Genomic DNA, 14972 nt, shown 5'->3' with positions numbered 1-14972 from the left:
TCTTTGCATGAAGTGTTTCCTTGGTATCTCTAATTTTCCTGAAGAAAGACAATAAGGTTCTGTTATACCCTATAGAGTTAGACAATTATCCTGCTGTTCCTCTCTCTTAACAGACTGAACTGTGACAAAAACCCACCCCAAGAACCATGTGGTCCCACTGCCCCTTCAGGAGCATTTCAGACTTTATCTCTAAACTTGGCCAGGGTCTACAGTCTGCTTGGTCTTCCTACTTTTTATTATTATTTTAATTTATTGACACAATAATTCTCGGTAGTTGGTAGCTGAGGTGCCTGATTATACTCATACCTTCCCTAAACCAAATATTTTGGATCATTCAAAACTTAAAGTAGATAGTCTCAAACAATTGAACACAGAAAATGCCATGACCAATAGGACACAAGTTTCTACTAAGAGTTAGTGGATTTTACCTTAATAAAAATGAATCTGTTAAAAAAGAAAGAAAGAAAGAAACAGCACTTCAGAAGACCCTTTGGCTGAGACTAGTCTCTGAAGATGCATCTCAGAGGAGCATGGTTGACAACCCAGCCAGACACACAGACATCACTTCTCGGCAATGCTCTGATGTGAAGTCTTCAGAAGGTTCCTCCTGAATTTATTTCTAAGGAAAAGTTTGGCATTAAGCCTTCAGACCTCGTGTGTGTGCTTTCTATGTGGAACCCCCACAGGGGAGTGGGGCATTTAAAACCTCTTCTTTAAAAGGAACCCTGGATTTCCAGGACTGCACAGCTTTCTTTAGTTTAGTGTTTTATTCATCTGAAGGGGGTTCATAGGATTTTATGCTGTGGTGAAACTGGTCTTGTAAGAGTAAACTGAGTTTCTTTCTCTAAATGTGTAAATAAGATGCAGAGCCTTTTAGCCACTGAAAGGTTAGATTCTGTGTAGGTAAGACTGATTTTCACAATTCCTGTCTCTAATTTTTGAAAGTCACCCTGCAAATGTGATGATTAAAACTATTGTAACATGGTCATCAACATAAAGTGTGCATTTTCTTCAAAGATGGTATTCAAATCCCTCATGTTAAAAAGAGGCTACCTTATGGTACAATTCCCAAGATTCATTAAACAAGGAAAAACGGCCTTGATTGCAAGATACTATATTCTTAAATTTTCTCCATTTTAATGATACTTTTTTTTGGTCAGAAAGTCAAAATTCCACCACCACATTTATTAATAGTTGTAAATAATCTAAACTTCAAACTCAAGAGACTTGACCCTTGGGTCTAGATTTCTTGGATTTTTTTAAAATGATAACTTTTGGATTATTTATTTATCTTTTTATTTTATATGGGAGTATAACCCATTAACAATACTGTGACCATTTCAGGTGCAGAGCAGAGTGACTCAGCTATACATTTTTTTTTTACTTTTAATTGATTTTTTTAGACTTTTTTTTTTTTTTTAGAAGTTTCAGATCACAGCCAAATTGATAGGAAGTTCCGGAGATTTTCCCTATACTCCTTGGCTTCTGTCTCCTTGTTTACATCAGCAACAGAGGCTACATTTGTTAACCTACACGGACGCATCATTATCACCCAAGGTCCATAGTTCACACTGGGTTCACTCTTGGTATTGAACATCCTGAGGATTTGGACAAATGTAAAATGACATTAACCCACCATTGTGGATTCATGTAGGGTATTTTTACTGCTGAAAAATCCTTTGAGCTCCACTGTCCTTCCCCCATCAGCCTCTGGAAACCACTAATTTTTTTACTTCTTCCAGAGTTTTACCTTTTCTAGAATGTCATAAGGTTGGAATTATGCAGTGTGTACCCTTTTTAGGTTGGTTTCTTTCACTTAATCATATGTAACTAAGGCTCCTCCATGGCTTTTGACACATCATTTCTCTTTAGCCTTGAATAATATTGCTTTTTCTGGATGGACCGCAGTTGGTTTATTCATTTACCTACTGAAGGGCACCTTGGTTGCTTCTGAGTTTTGGCAACTCTGAATAATGCTGCTATGAACATCTGGGCATAGGTTTCTGTGTGGACATAAGCTTTTAGCTCCTTTGGGTAACTGCCAAGGAGCATGATTGCTGGATCGCGTGATAAGAGTGTGTGTAATTTTGCAAGAAACTGCCACACTGTCTTCCAAGGTGGCTGCACCATTTTGGATCCCCATCAGCAATGAATGAGTGTTCCTCTTGCTCCACACCCTTGCATCCACTTCCACAACACTTTTGTACTTGAAGATGCTTTTAGTAAAGTTTCTGTATCAGTGCTGATTTCCCACTATTTTAACAATAAGAGACTCTCTTTCATTTATATGTCTCTTACCAAGCAAAATGCAGTATTTATTCATTTGTTTATGTATGTGTGTTTGTGTGCCCACAGCACCTTACTGCAGCTTGACCCACACTGTGAAGAATGGTGGTGTTTTAAATAGGACTGCAGGAGAAGTTGGAAGTAAAGTGCAGTATTTCTGCAAACCTGGGTATCGGATGATTGGCCATAGCAATGCCACGTGTAGACGGAATCCAGTTGGCATGTATCAGTGGGATTCCCTTGCTCCACTCTGCCAGGGTAAGGAATGTGTTTTTCATTCCCAAACTTGAGTTCAATGTATTGCTCTTATTTTAATCACAACTTACCAGAGCTGTGATTATGGATTAAAAGGTAAGGGAAAATTGAATGTGAGTTCATAAAAACAAATTAAACTTTCTATTGCCCGTGCAAACACTTCTAACATTTGCACTAGGCTTGATTGAGCTTTATAGCCTGAATTCATAGGATGGTTTGAACACTCACTAGATACTGTGTAAAGTTATCTTAATACTTGACTTATATTTCATTTTGAAATTAAAAACTGTGTTATCCAACTTAGAGTTTTCTTGACAGTTGTATAAATTAAAAAAAAAATCAATTACTGAAGCTCATTTTCCCTTCTCTGAGATTAAAAACTCATACTTTGAGCCACACGTGCATATTTCATTTTCTCTTGGTCACTTAAAGCTAGGACTTGTTAGAGTTGATTTCAAATCTCATGCCTTTGGCCCCATTTTATCTCCCACATGCACAAAAATCATATTTCCAAATAAGGCATTTTAATTTTAATTGAAGACTTTGAAGTCATGAAATTTTCAGTTTTGTCTTATCAAAATTTATATGCGTAATGAAGTATATTGGCCTTGGATAGCTAATTACATTTTATGAATGGAACCTCATATGTATTTCCTTGTTTCTCAGCTTTCATTAGATATTGGACTTTCTAGTATCACTTTCTGAGACAATAACAGACATTTATCACAATGTTGTATGTCTCTTGAACCACAAGAAGTTAGTCAGACACCTAGCCTGCATCATTATGTTGTACCTCCAGAAATTCTTCTTTAATGTAAGATAAACATAAGATCCAGTGAGCTTGTTTCATTAGGAATGATTTTTCTTTTCCAAGAAGAGTTCATTTTCTTTCAAAAGAAGAAATGCTTCTCATTTTCTTTAAATGTTTCATTACTCTCTGCCTATGAAGTAGGATTATTGCTCACAGAACAGCCCCTTGGGCTCCCTATCCTTGGCACTGGGATCAGAATGCCCAGGACATAAGCCATGACCTAAATAGCAGACTGAACCAGGAAAAGGGTTGAGAACAGAACTGACAAGAGTTCCCAAACTCTGACTTCTAGGGGCTGAGTCCCTGGACAGGACCCTGAATGGACTTGAAAACTGGAATCAAACAAATAAATAAGTGGACAAATACCCCTGTGTGGCACTAGGAACCCACTTTTAATATCCATTTAATTTATTTATACATTTAATATATATTTAATATTGCAATATATCATTTAATATTTCAGTTGTCTTCTGGAGGTGGTATAGTTTTTTCTCAATGGTTTGAACATCATGCCTTTTATTCTGACAGGAACAAACACAACTTACACATTTCCTACCTGCACTAGCATGTTGGCTTTTTGTTAAAAAAAAAAAAAAAACATGCAAAATCATATTTTGAAATGTTTGCTAAAAATGCACCTTTTAGTAACTGAGGGAGGTGTAAATCTGAGGGTCGGTGTTAGGTCTTTTCAGGCCCCACTGCTAGCTTCATGACCATGAAGGTACTGCCCAAGGACTCCCAGCAGGATACCTGTCCAGGTAGCGTTCAATCAATAATTTGAATGGGGAGAAATGTGCACATTAATGACTTTCTAAGATAGGCATTTGAGAATGATTTTCTTTTTCCATTGAAGATGATGTATCTTCTGACAGAATCTTCTTGACTCTCCTTTTCATAGACTTTTTACTGGTGGCATCTTAGAAGCACAGAATTTTAATAGAAAAACATCGCCTGATAGGCAGTGCATCCTAATCTCCCTGTGTCTGATTCCTGCTACGTAAAGCAGGATCTTCGTTTTGAAACTCTGCTTGTGTATTTATGCTGGCTGCACTAGGTCTTCATTGCTTCGGCGGGCTCTCTCTAGGTGTAACGAGTGGGGACTGCTCTCTAGTTCTGGTGCTCAGGCTTCTCATTGTGATGGCTTCTCTTGCTGTGGATGGAGCACAGGCTCCAGAGCTTGCGGGCTTCAGTAGTTTGGACACGTGGGTTTCGTGGCCCCTCAGCATGTGATCCAACCAGTGCCCCCTGCATTGCAATGAGAATTCTTATCCGCTGGACCACCAGGGAAGCTCTCAGAATCATTAAGACAGTTCAAGTGCTAGGACAGTCCTGGGCAGGACCAGCAAACAGGCAGCTGCACTGTCCCTCGCCTGTGAGTGAGAACATGCAACCAGCCAGATGGGTGTGTCCTTGCAGAGAACCCCAGCCTGCTTTTTTCTCCTTTCCTTGACCTTTTAAATTACTTCTCTCAGAAAACCCGTTATTGGTTTTTATGTTCCTTGATAAAGCAGGGCATATCTGCTGCCCTTCAGGCTTCATTTCCTGCCTTCAAGCAAGAGGCTCCGCCAGGCAGCTGTTTCCCTTATCAATACATTCATCTTATTCATCTTGGAAGGAAGCTAAATTAGAACTGAAATTTTCTGTATTATCTCAAAGATCCAGTTAAACTGGTGCCTCACAGGGCTCGGCTTTCAGGTCCCCATGTTACAGGGAGAATAACTCTTTATCACAAAGCCGTGATTCCCAGAGCCCTTGTGAGCCAAGCCCTGGTTTGGACTTGATGTTGTGGGTTGTTTATGCTTTGCTTGTGTTCTGCAGGCGATGAAGCAAAAGGACAGCGATCATTCTCACAAATGATATGATTAAGCTTCTGTTCATATAGTCCAGACTTTAAGATGGAAAGATACCGTCGCCTGTGCTCTGCTAATGTGCGCTAATGTAAAGGGTGTGGGCAGACTGAGAGATGAGTGGCAGGCAGGGTGGTTCCTGTGTGTCTGCTGTGAGCCAGATGGTCACCTTCATATATTCTTCATTTAAAAATGTTTCCCAAACCTTTTGAAATACAAAAGCCATTTTTAGCTGGCACACAGTACAGAAACCAGCCACAGGCTGCTTCTGCCCTGTGGGGAGGTCTGCTGACCTCTGACCCAAATAATGTGCCAGGATCAGATCACAACACAAGGGTAATTCAGCCAGTGTCAGATATCATCTATAGTTTTCAAATTACATCTTAAGCATTTTACAGAAGATGTATAATATACTCTATCATGTGACGGAATCCGGTGTGTTTATTCACCAAGTTAAATGATGCATTTTCTCCATCTATACTTGGCACATATATCACTAAGCTCTATGTTCCCTGTCTGTGTCTGGAACATGGTGGATAATAAACACAGTTGTGTGTGCAAATGTACATGAAGGGTAATTTAATTTAGTGTAATAGCAATAGTGATATGAAGCCCTTGATCTTCCTGGGCAAGCAAATGTGCAAAGTTTGCAGAGTCCTCATTTATTTCTAAGAGAATCCAGAGTCCTATTGAAAAGAGTAGCTAACAGATCAACTGTGTGCACTCCAGTCAAGGACAGCCCCGTGACATTGCACAGAAAGTGCACACTCAGAGCACACAGCCAGACACAGAGAACTCACAGTGTTCCCAAAAGCCCGCAGAAGGGCCTGGCGTTTCTCTTTCTTCTGGAGGGAAGAGTCCACATGAACATTAGACGTGTCACCTAGTTCCTCCAGCTTCTGTCCCCAGGCTCTTGTTTTTATTGACTGGAACTTTTCTTCTTTGTTCCCAAGAAATGGCTTTTTTCTTTTTAAACATTCACACCTTGCCTTCTTATGACTCCTCCTCCAGTCCTCCGAGAGCAGAGAGGTGGGACCAGCTACTTCCTGCAGTGTCCAGTGAGCAGAGGCTTTGCCCCTCAGTGACTGGTCCGGCAGCTGCACGTGCCAGGCCACAGCCTGTCCTGGTCATCAGTCATTTGTCTGTCGACCACTGGGTCCCCTCCTTTCTGGAGCTCTTCTCTTTGTTTCAGATGATTGTCTTTGTTTTCCTTCCTTGGGCTATGATGTGCCAATTATTTTTGAGAGCTCTAGAGCAGCTAAAGATGCTTCTCAACTGAATCCTGAATTCCTGCATTGTCCATTTCAGAACCACCAGTGTTCTTAAGTTGCCCATCTTTTTGTGGTAATGTCTGTACACACCAGTCATGACGTTCCTCTGTCTGCCCTCATTCTCAGAAACACTAGCCTTTATCCCTCAAGACAAATAGGAAGCTGCTTCTTATGCTAGTACAGCCTCTTTGTAAAGGGCCTGACATCACATCCGACCCCAGAAAGCAAATAAACGCTGTGAAGCCCTGCTGGCCTAGAGGTGATTCCAGCCTATTATCTCCTATATTACTGCTATTTTCTGTCTCAACCTTCACCCAGGATTAATGGTGTACGATGTGCTGGCTGAGAGTCACCTGAGATGTTGCTTAGAGTTTCAGAAATCACACAGAGGCAGAGAATGGACTGGGGGACAGTGTCGGAAGGAGAGAGTAGGACGGATTGAGAATGTAGCCTTGACTTATACACACTACCATGTATGTGTAAAATAGATAACTAGTGGGAAGCTGCTCTATAACACGGGGAGCCCAGCCTGGCCCTCTGTGATGACCTAGAGGGCTGGGGCGGAGTGAGAGGATCAAGAGGGAGGAGATATATATATATATATATATATATATATATATTTTTTTTTTTTGGCTGATTTGCCTTGATGTATGACAGAGACTACCACAACACTGTGAAGCAATTATCCTCCAATTAAAATCAAAACACAGAATTTGGTAAATCGGTGAAGACAAAGGAAATAAAAAAAGGGGGGAGGGAGTGTCCAGAAATATCATTAATGCTCAAATTCAGCATGGCATTTTTTTCAAGATATTTTTTAAATCATTTATCATTTATTTATTATTATTATTATTACCACAATGAGTACCATTTCACTCCAGTCAGAATGGCTGTGATCCAAAAGTCTACAAGTAATAAATGCTGGAGAGGGTGTGGAGAAAAGGGAACCCTCTTACACTGCTGGTGGGAATGCAAACTAGTACAGCCACTATGGAGAACAGTCTGGAGATTCCTTAAAAAACTGGAAATAGAACTGCCTTATGACCCAGCAATCCCACTGCTGGGCATACACACCGAGGAAACCAGCATGGCGTTTTTATTAGTTTGGCCAAAATTCAGTAAAAGCCTTAATGAACTTTTTGGCCAACCCAATATTTTCAGAATTATATATTTTTTAATATATTTCTAACCTATTCATTTATCCATCTATTCACTCATCACTGGTGGTTGGACACTGGAAATAAAAAGATATGAGTATACTTAAATGTGATTGCAGCCAGGAAGTTAAAACATGTTTGCTCCTTGGAAGTAAAGCTATGACAAACCTAGAGAGTGTATCAAAAAGCAGAGACATCACTTTGCCAACAAAGGTCCATGTAGTCAAAGCTTTAGTTTTTTTCAGTAGTCATGTATGGATATGAGAGTTGGATCATAAAGAAAGCTGAGCACCAAAGAATCGAAGCTTTTGAACTGTGGGGTTGGAGAACACTTTTGAGAGTCCCTAGGACAGCAAGGAGATCAAACCAGTCAATCTTAAAGGAAATCAATCCTGATATTCACTGGAAGGACTGATGTTGAAGCTGAAGCTCCAACACTTTGGCCACCTGATACAAAGAGCTGATTCACTGGAAAAGACCTTGTGATACTGGGATTGATTGAGGGCAGGAAGAGAAGGGAATGACAGAGGATGAGATGGTTGGATGGCATCACTGACTCAGTGGACATGAGTTTGAGCAAACTCAGGGAGATGGTGAAGGACAGGGAAGTCTAGTGTGCTACAATCCAGGGGTCTCAAAGAGTCAGACATGACTTAGTGACTGAACAACAGCAACAATACTGAAATATAGCAGGTGGTACCTTGGAGACAAGACAGAGTAGCTAAGACACCTACTTTGGCATCAAATACCCTGAGGCATGTCCCCCAGCACAGCTGTGTGCTATTTGTAAGAATCTGGGCAGTTCTCATGACATTTCTAAAGCTCAGTTTGCTTAGTGGTCTTATTAGGGTTCTGTAGAGAAGCAGCACCAATAGGATACACGTAGATACAGATTTATTGAAAGAGCTGGCTCACTTGGTTGTGTAGGCAGAGAAGTCTTGGGATCTGTAGTCTGCAGGCTGGAGACCCAGGCAGCCAGTGGTAGGATTCAGTCCAGGTGCCACGGAGTCCAGTGGGGTTCGGGATGGGGATTTGGAGGGGGCAATAGGGAGAGTGCCAGAAGCTCCATGTAGGGGCAGGAGAAGCTGGACCTCCCTGCTCAAGCAGAGGGAGTGAATTCCCCCTTCCTCTGCTTTCTTGTTCTATTCGGGCCTCAGAACTGGATGACATGATGCCCACACAAATGGGGGAGGGTGGACTTCTTCACTCCTTCTGAGATGCATATGCTAATCTAGTCCGAATCCATCCTCACAGACACACCCCAGAAATAATGTTTTATCTGCTGTCTAGGCACCCTTTAGCCTGGTCAAGTTGGCAAATAATATTAACCATGTAATAAAAAATAATAATGTAATTTACTCCTTGGAGTGTTTTTGAGGTTAACTATTTTTTGAGATTGAGTGAGGTCACGCAGATAAAAACTTCTCACAATGGCAGGAACTTTGCATATGACCGAGGAGAGCCAGGTTTAACACTGATGAAGATGATAGTGTTGTCTGGAGGTTAGTGATGGCTCAGGGACTGCCTCTGGGCCCACCTCCTCCAAATGTGGGTGAACTTCTCACCCCTGTGCTCTGTGTTCTCAGTGCATCGGGCCCGGTACTGGTTCTCCAGAGCCCAAACCCTGGGGTGACTGTTTGAGACGATACTAGATGCCCGGCACAGCCAGTATCAGACTCCAAGTCTCCCACTTCTGGTCCAGAACTGCCTAATTTCTCTTGATGGTTGCCTGAGGGGTCTGAGGGATTCACCATCAAATGTATAAGTGATGAAAGGAAAAAATATTCATCCATACTATTTAGTTTTTAGGGGACCCTAATCTAGAGAGTTGGTGGATGCTTTGCTTTATATTAGGGCTTCCCAAAAGGCGCTAGTGGTAAACAACCCCACTACCCATGCAGATTGTTGTTGTTGTTCAGTTGCTCAGTTGTGTCCAACTCTGTGCAACCCCACGACCTGCAGCACTTCAGGTCTCCCTGCCCTTCACCACCGTCTAGAGCTTGCTCAAACTCGTGTCCATTGAGTCGGTGATGCCATCTACCCAACTCATCCTGTCATCCCCTTCTCTTCTTGCCTTCATTCTTTCCCAGCATCAGGGTCTTTTCAAATGAGTTAATTCTTCGTATCAGGTGGCCAAAGAATTGGAGCTTCAGCTTCAGCATCAGTCCTTCCAATGAATACCCAGGATTGATTTCCTTTAGGATTGACTGGTTTGATCTCCTTGCAGTCCAAGGGACTCTCAAGAGTCTTCTCCAGCACCACAACTCAAAAGCATCAATTCTTCAGCACTCAGCCTTCTTTATGGTCCAGCTCTCACATCTGTACATGACTTCTGGAAAAACTAGCTTTGACTATATGGACCTTTGTTGGGGAAGTGATGTCTTTGCTTTATTTTGTACCTCACCTACATTATTACTAAAACTAGCTGGTTGTTTCTACAGAACAAGTTTATGGAGACAGGATAAGATAACTCTGCTAAGGTAACTCAAAATGCTGGGAAACTTGTATTATTCATGCCTAGAGCAAATGCAACTCATTAGCTGAGGGTGTGGTCTCTTCTAATCCATTAACAAAGATGCAAGGCCCATTGATGAAACCCAACAGTACTCCTGGCTTCTGTCCCCTGTGAAGTACTGAAGAAATTTGTGGGTAGTTAAGTGCTATGACAAAGATACACTCTGGAGCTGCAATATATTCAGATGCCACTTTTACTGTAGTCCTCTTTAGGCCAGTCATGATTTTTCAGTTTTCAGACACCTTGTGTCTGCCTGAATGATTAATGGAATGTCTGCCATTTAAAGATGGTGGCCAAATCAGAACTCAGCTTTACTCCTGGGATCTGAGACAGTTCAAAACCGGACCCAATACAAGAGTAGACACCATTCACAACCATGCAAATATTTACCGATGTTTTAAAATATTTGTTAAAATAATTTATGTTGACTTTTAAAAATGAAATAATGGTGTGTTGGGAGTCAGAGAACATGCTTGTTGCCATACCAGGCCTAGTTAACACCACACAAATTCAGAACATTTGGAAGAGGAGCTAGGTCTTCCCCTGTACTTTCACTTGCCATGCTCATCTTGTGATGCTTTAGAAAACTGTCTGCCGAGCAATGTGGAGGGAAGGGAGTGGATGCCAGGACAGACACTTCTGTCTTGTCTGTACTGAGGAAGGCTTTGAGTAGAATCATTGGCATTTAGAGATAAGCTTATAGAGATAATCTAGTTTACCTTCCTCTTACACATGAAAATGCCAAAGTCGTTAAAATATGTGCAGAATGTGATGGACTTCAGATCAGGGGTTCATGCCCACGGGAACTACTAGTGTCAGTGTTAACAACGACTCCAGGGTTGCAGAATCCGTTCACTATAACACAGATGCTACCTCAGCTTTAATTACCCAGGGAATCTTTTTCATGCCTAAGGAGAGCATAACTCAGGCCAGTTATGCTAAATACCTATGACATTCAGGAAATTAATGATTTTAAATGATTAAATCACTATTAGTATCAACTGTGTAACTAACATCCTACTCAAAAGGGGGAAAAACAAAAGTTTTGTGTCTGTATACCTCAAGAGTATTCCTCACTATTTATGTTAGAATTAAATTATCAGGAAACTCATTTTAGAAAAAAGAATCACTAATAATTAAATCATAAGCCATCAAATATCTCCCTTTCTACCTCTCTTCCCCTCCTTTCCATTCCCACTTTGTGTTTATTTTTGTGGATGTCAGACTGGAAAGGACATGGGTCATGTCAAGTGACCTAAATTCTAGCCCCATCTTTTCCAAATTTAACAAAAGGAGTCAATTTTAAAAGCAATTAAAAACTGTACTAGCAAGCCAGCTGGCTGTGTGATCACAGAAGACTTATGGGCTTTTCAAAGAAAGACAAGAGGTATTTATTTGCCTTTATTTTCACTTTCCACTTGCTCCCAGTGGTCCTTCACGTTACTCAACTTTGAGTTTATCTACATTATATGTAAAAGAAGGCTGAGCACCAAAGAACAGATGCTTTTGAACGGTGGTGTTGGAGGAGACTCTTGAAAGTCCCCTGGACAGCAAGTATATCAAACCAGTCAATCCTAAAGGAAATCAATCCTGAATATTCATTGGAAGGACTGATGCTGAAGCTGACACTCCAGTATTTGGCCACCTGATACAAAGAATTGACTCATTAGAAAAGATCCTGATGCTGGGAAAGATTGAAAACAGGAGGAGAAGGGGACAACAGAGGATGAGATTGTTGAATAGCATCACCAGTTAAATGGACATGAGTTTGAGCAAGCTGCAGGAGATGGTGAAGGACAGGGAGACCTGACATGCTGCAGTCCATAAGGTTGCAAAGAGTTGGACACAGCTGAGCAACTGAACGACGACAAATATGTAAAATGGAAATATTGTTTTACCCTCCTCAAATTATGTAATAATTTTTAAAATTCAAACTAACTAATTAATAGAGATGGTGACAAGGAAATGATATTATTCTTTAAATAAAAATTTAAAGTAGAAACTTAACATGAGAATTCATGTCATTTCTGGGGAGAAATAAATCCCCCAGGTGCCTGAGTACACACATTCTGTTTTCTTTCAGCGACCCTAACTCTATAATGTGCTTATGTATTTTAATCTTTCAACAAATTAGTTCCATGATATATGTATATGTGCTTAGTCATGTGTCCAACTCTTTGCGACCCCATGGACTGTATCATGCCAGGCTTCCCTGTCCTTTACTATCTCCTAGAATTTGCTCAAATGTATGTCCACTGAGTCAGTGATGCCATCCAACCATCTCATCCTCTGTCACCCCCTACTCCTCCTGCCCTCAATCTTTCCCAGCATCAGAATCTTTAATGGATTATATGACCCTTTGTTCCACTCATGTAATCTTGTACTTTGAACTAAATATTGAAAGACTCAGAGAGTATGTTAAGGAATGTTGCAATAAACATTAAAAATTCTGATTCTACATTTGTGTCTTCAGAGTTCCAGAAGAAAAGGAGAAAGAAGGAAAATATGAAAAAAAAATTGAGGAGAAATAGCTGAAAACTTCCCAGATTTGGCAAAGTATGTGGACCTAAGAGATTCAAAAAGTTAACTGAATCCCAAACACCAACAACTCAAAAGAATGCCTACCAGGCACATTGTAGTAAAACTTCTGAATACTAAATACAAAGGAAAACCATCTTGAAAATATCCAGATAGAAACAATGAATTACTGATAGGAAAATAGGATCTAAATTACAGAACATTTCCCATCAACAACCTGGTGGTCAAAAGGAAATCAAATGACATTCATCTAGTGCTGAAAGGAGAGAACAATCAATCTAGAGTTCTATGGTTAACAAAAATATCCTTCAGAAATGAAGAGGAAATCCAGTTATTACCAAATGCTGAAAAACTAAGAAAATTTGTTCTAGCAGACATACTTTAGAAGCAAAGCTAAAGGAAATTCTCTAAATAAACAGCAATAGAAATATAATAAATTAAGAGCATCAGGAAGGGAAAAAAGAACACTAAATAGCAAGAGTATGGGTAAATACAATGGACTTTCCATTTCCCTTTGTGTGTTCTAAATTGTTTGACAATGGCAGCAGAATTATAACATGTCTAATATAGTTCTCAAGGTATACAGAAAAAATAATTAAAGGATACTATCAGTAGGGGAGGGTAAAGTGCTATAAAATAATGTACACTTTCTACACCTCCCTCCAACTGATCAAATATCACCAATAGATTTGAGAAGTTGTGTACATATAATTCATATCTAGAACAATGACTTAAAAAAGCAACACAAGGAGATAGGCTAAAGACCTACTGTAGGTAAACCAAAATGAAGTTTTAAAAATGTTCAAGTAACTGACAGGAAGGCTGAAAAAGAAAACAGAAACAAAACTAAAATGGCAGACTTAAGTCGTAACATATCCATGGTTACAATAAATGTTCAGTTCAGTTCAGTCGCTCAGTCGTGTCTGACTCTTTGCAACCCCATGAATCGCAGCACACCAGGCCTTATACCAATTGTAAAACAGACAGTGGCATAGTAGATAAGCTGAATAATTCAATGGATAGATATGATCATGTTCAATTTATGGGTGAGTCCCATTCTCATTCGGAAATGAACTTCACTTAAAGAGCAAAGCACTTTGTAGATTTTTTTTAATATATTGATTTATTTTAATTGTAGAATAATTTCTTTATACTATTGTGTTTTTTGCCATAAATTAACATGAACCACCCATGGGTGCACATCTGTCTCCCCATCCTGAGCCACCCCACCTATCTCCCCACCCCATCCCTCTTGGTTGTTCCAGAACTCTGGCTTTAAGTGCCCTCCTTCATGCCTCTGTAAAAGCTTTTAAGTTTAATTAGGTCTCATTTGTTTATTTTTGCTTTTATTTCCATTATTATGGAAGGTGTGTCATAGAGGATCTTGCTGTGATTTATGTCAGAGAGGGTTCTACCCATGTTTTCCTCTGAGAGTTTTATAGTTTCTGGCCTTATATTTAGATCTTTAATCCATTTTTAGTTTATTTTGTATATGGTGTTAGAAAGTGTTCTAGTTTGCTTCTTTTACACGTGGTTGACCAGTTTTTGCAACACCACTAGTCAAAGAGATGATTTTTTTCTCCAATGTATATTTTTTCCTCCTTTGTCAAAGACAAAGTGTCCATAGGTATGTGGATTTACCTCTGGACTTTCTATTTTGTTCCATTGATCTATATTTTTCTTTGTGCCAGTACCATAATATCTTGATGACTGTAGCTTTGTAGTATAGTCTGAAGTCAGGCAGGTAGATTCCTCCAGTTCTATTCTTCTTTCTCAAAATTGCTTTGGCTATTTGAGGTTTTTTGTCATTCCATAGAAATTGTGAAATTATTTGTTCTAGTTCTGTGAAAAATACCATTGGTAGTTTGATAGAGATTCCATTGAATCTATAGATTGCTTTGGGTAGTATACTCATTTTCACTATATTGATTCTTCCAATCCGTGAACATATTTCTCCATCTCTTTGTGTCATCTTTGATTTATTTCATCAGTGTTTTATAGTTTTCTATATATGTCTTTTGTTTCTTTAGGTAAATTTATTCCTAAGTATTGTATTTTTTTCAATGCAGTGGTGAATGCACTTGTTTCCTTAATTTTTCTTTCTGTTTTCTCATTGTTAGTGTATAGGAATGCAAGGGATTTCTATGTTTTAATTTTATATCCTGCAACTTTGTGGTGTCTTTAGGGTTTTCTTTGTAGAGGATCCTGTCATCTGCAAACAGTAAGAGTTTTGCTCTCCTTTTCCAATCTGGATTCCTTTTCTTTCTTTTTCTTTTCTGATTGCTGTGAATA

General features: G+C 39.7%; 1 protein-coding gene across 1 annotated transcript in view; it reads left to right on the top strand.

Annotated features, from left to right (window-relative positions):
• Positions 1–14972, top strand: part of CSMD1 (CUB and Sushi multiple domains 1) — a 2070704-nt gene that overhangs the window by 1941629 nt on the left and 114103 nt on the right. Inside the window, exon 49 of the mRNA XM_070781602.1 lies at positions 2356–2544. Within this exon, the coding sequence (XP_070637703.1) occupies positions 2356–2544 (189 nt within the window). The remainder of the gene's footprint in view (positions 1–2355; positions 2545–14972) is intronic.

This window comes from Bos indicus, chromosome 27 (assembly GCF_029378745.1).
Source record: "Bos indicus isolate NIAB-ARS_2022 breed Sahiwal x Tharparkar chromosome 27, NIAB-ARS_B.indTharparkar_mat_pri_1.0, whole genome shotgun sequence".
Taxonomy (NCBI): Eukaryota; Metazoa; Chordata; class Mammalia; order Artiodactyla; family Bovidae; genus Bos; species Bos indicus.
The sequence above is the reverse complement of the archived record's forward strand: the minus strand, read 5'-3'. Positions and strand labels throughout refer to the sequence as shown.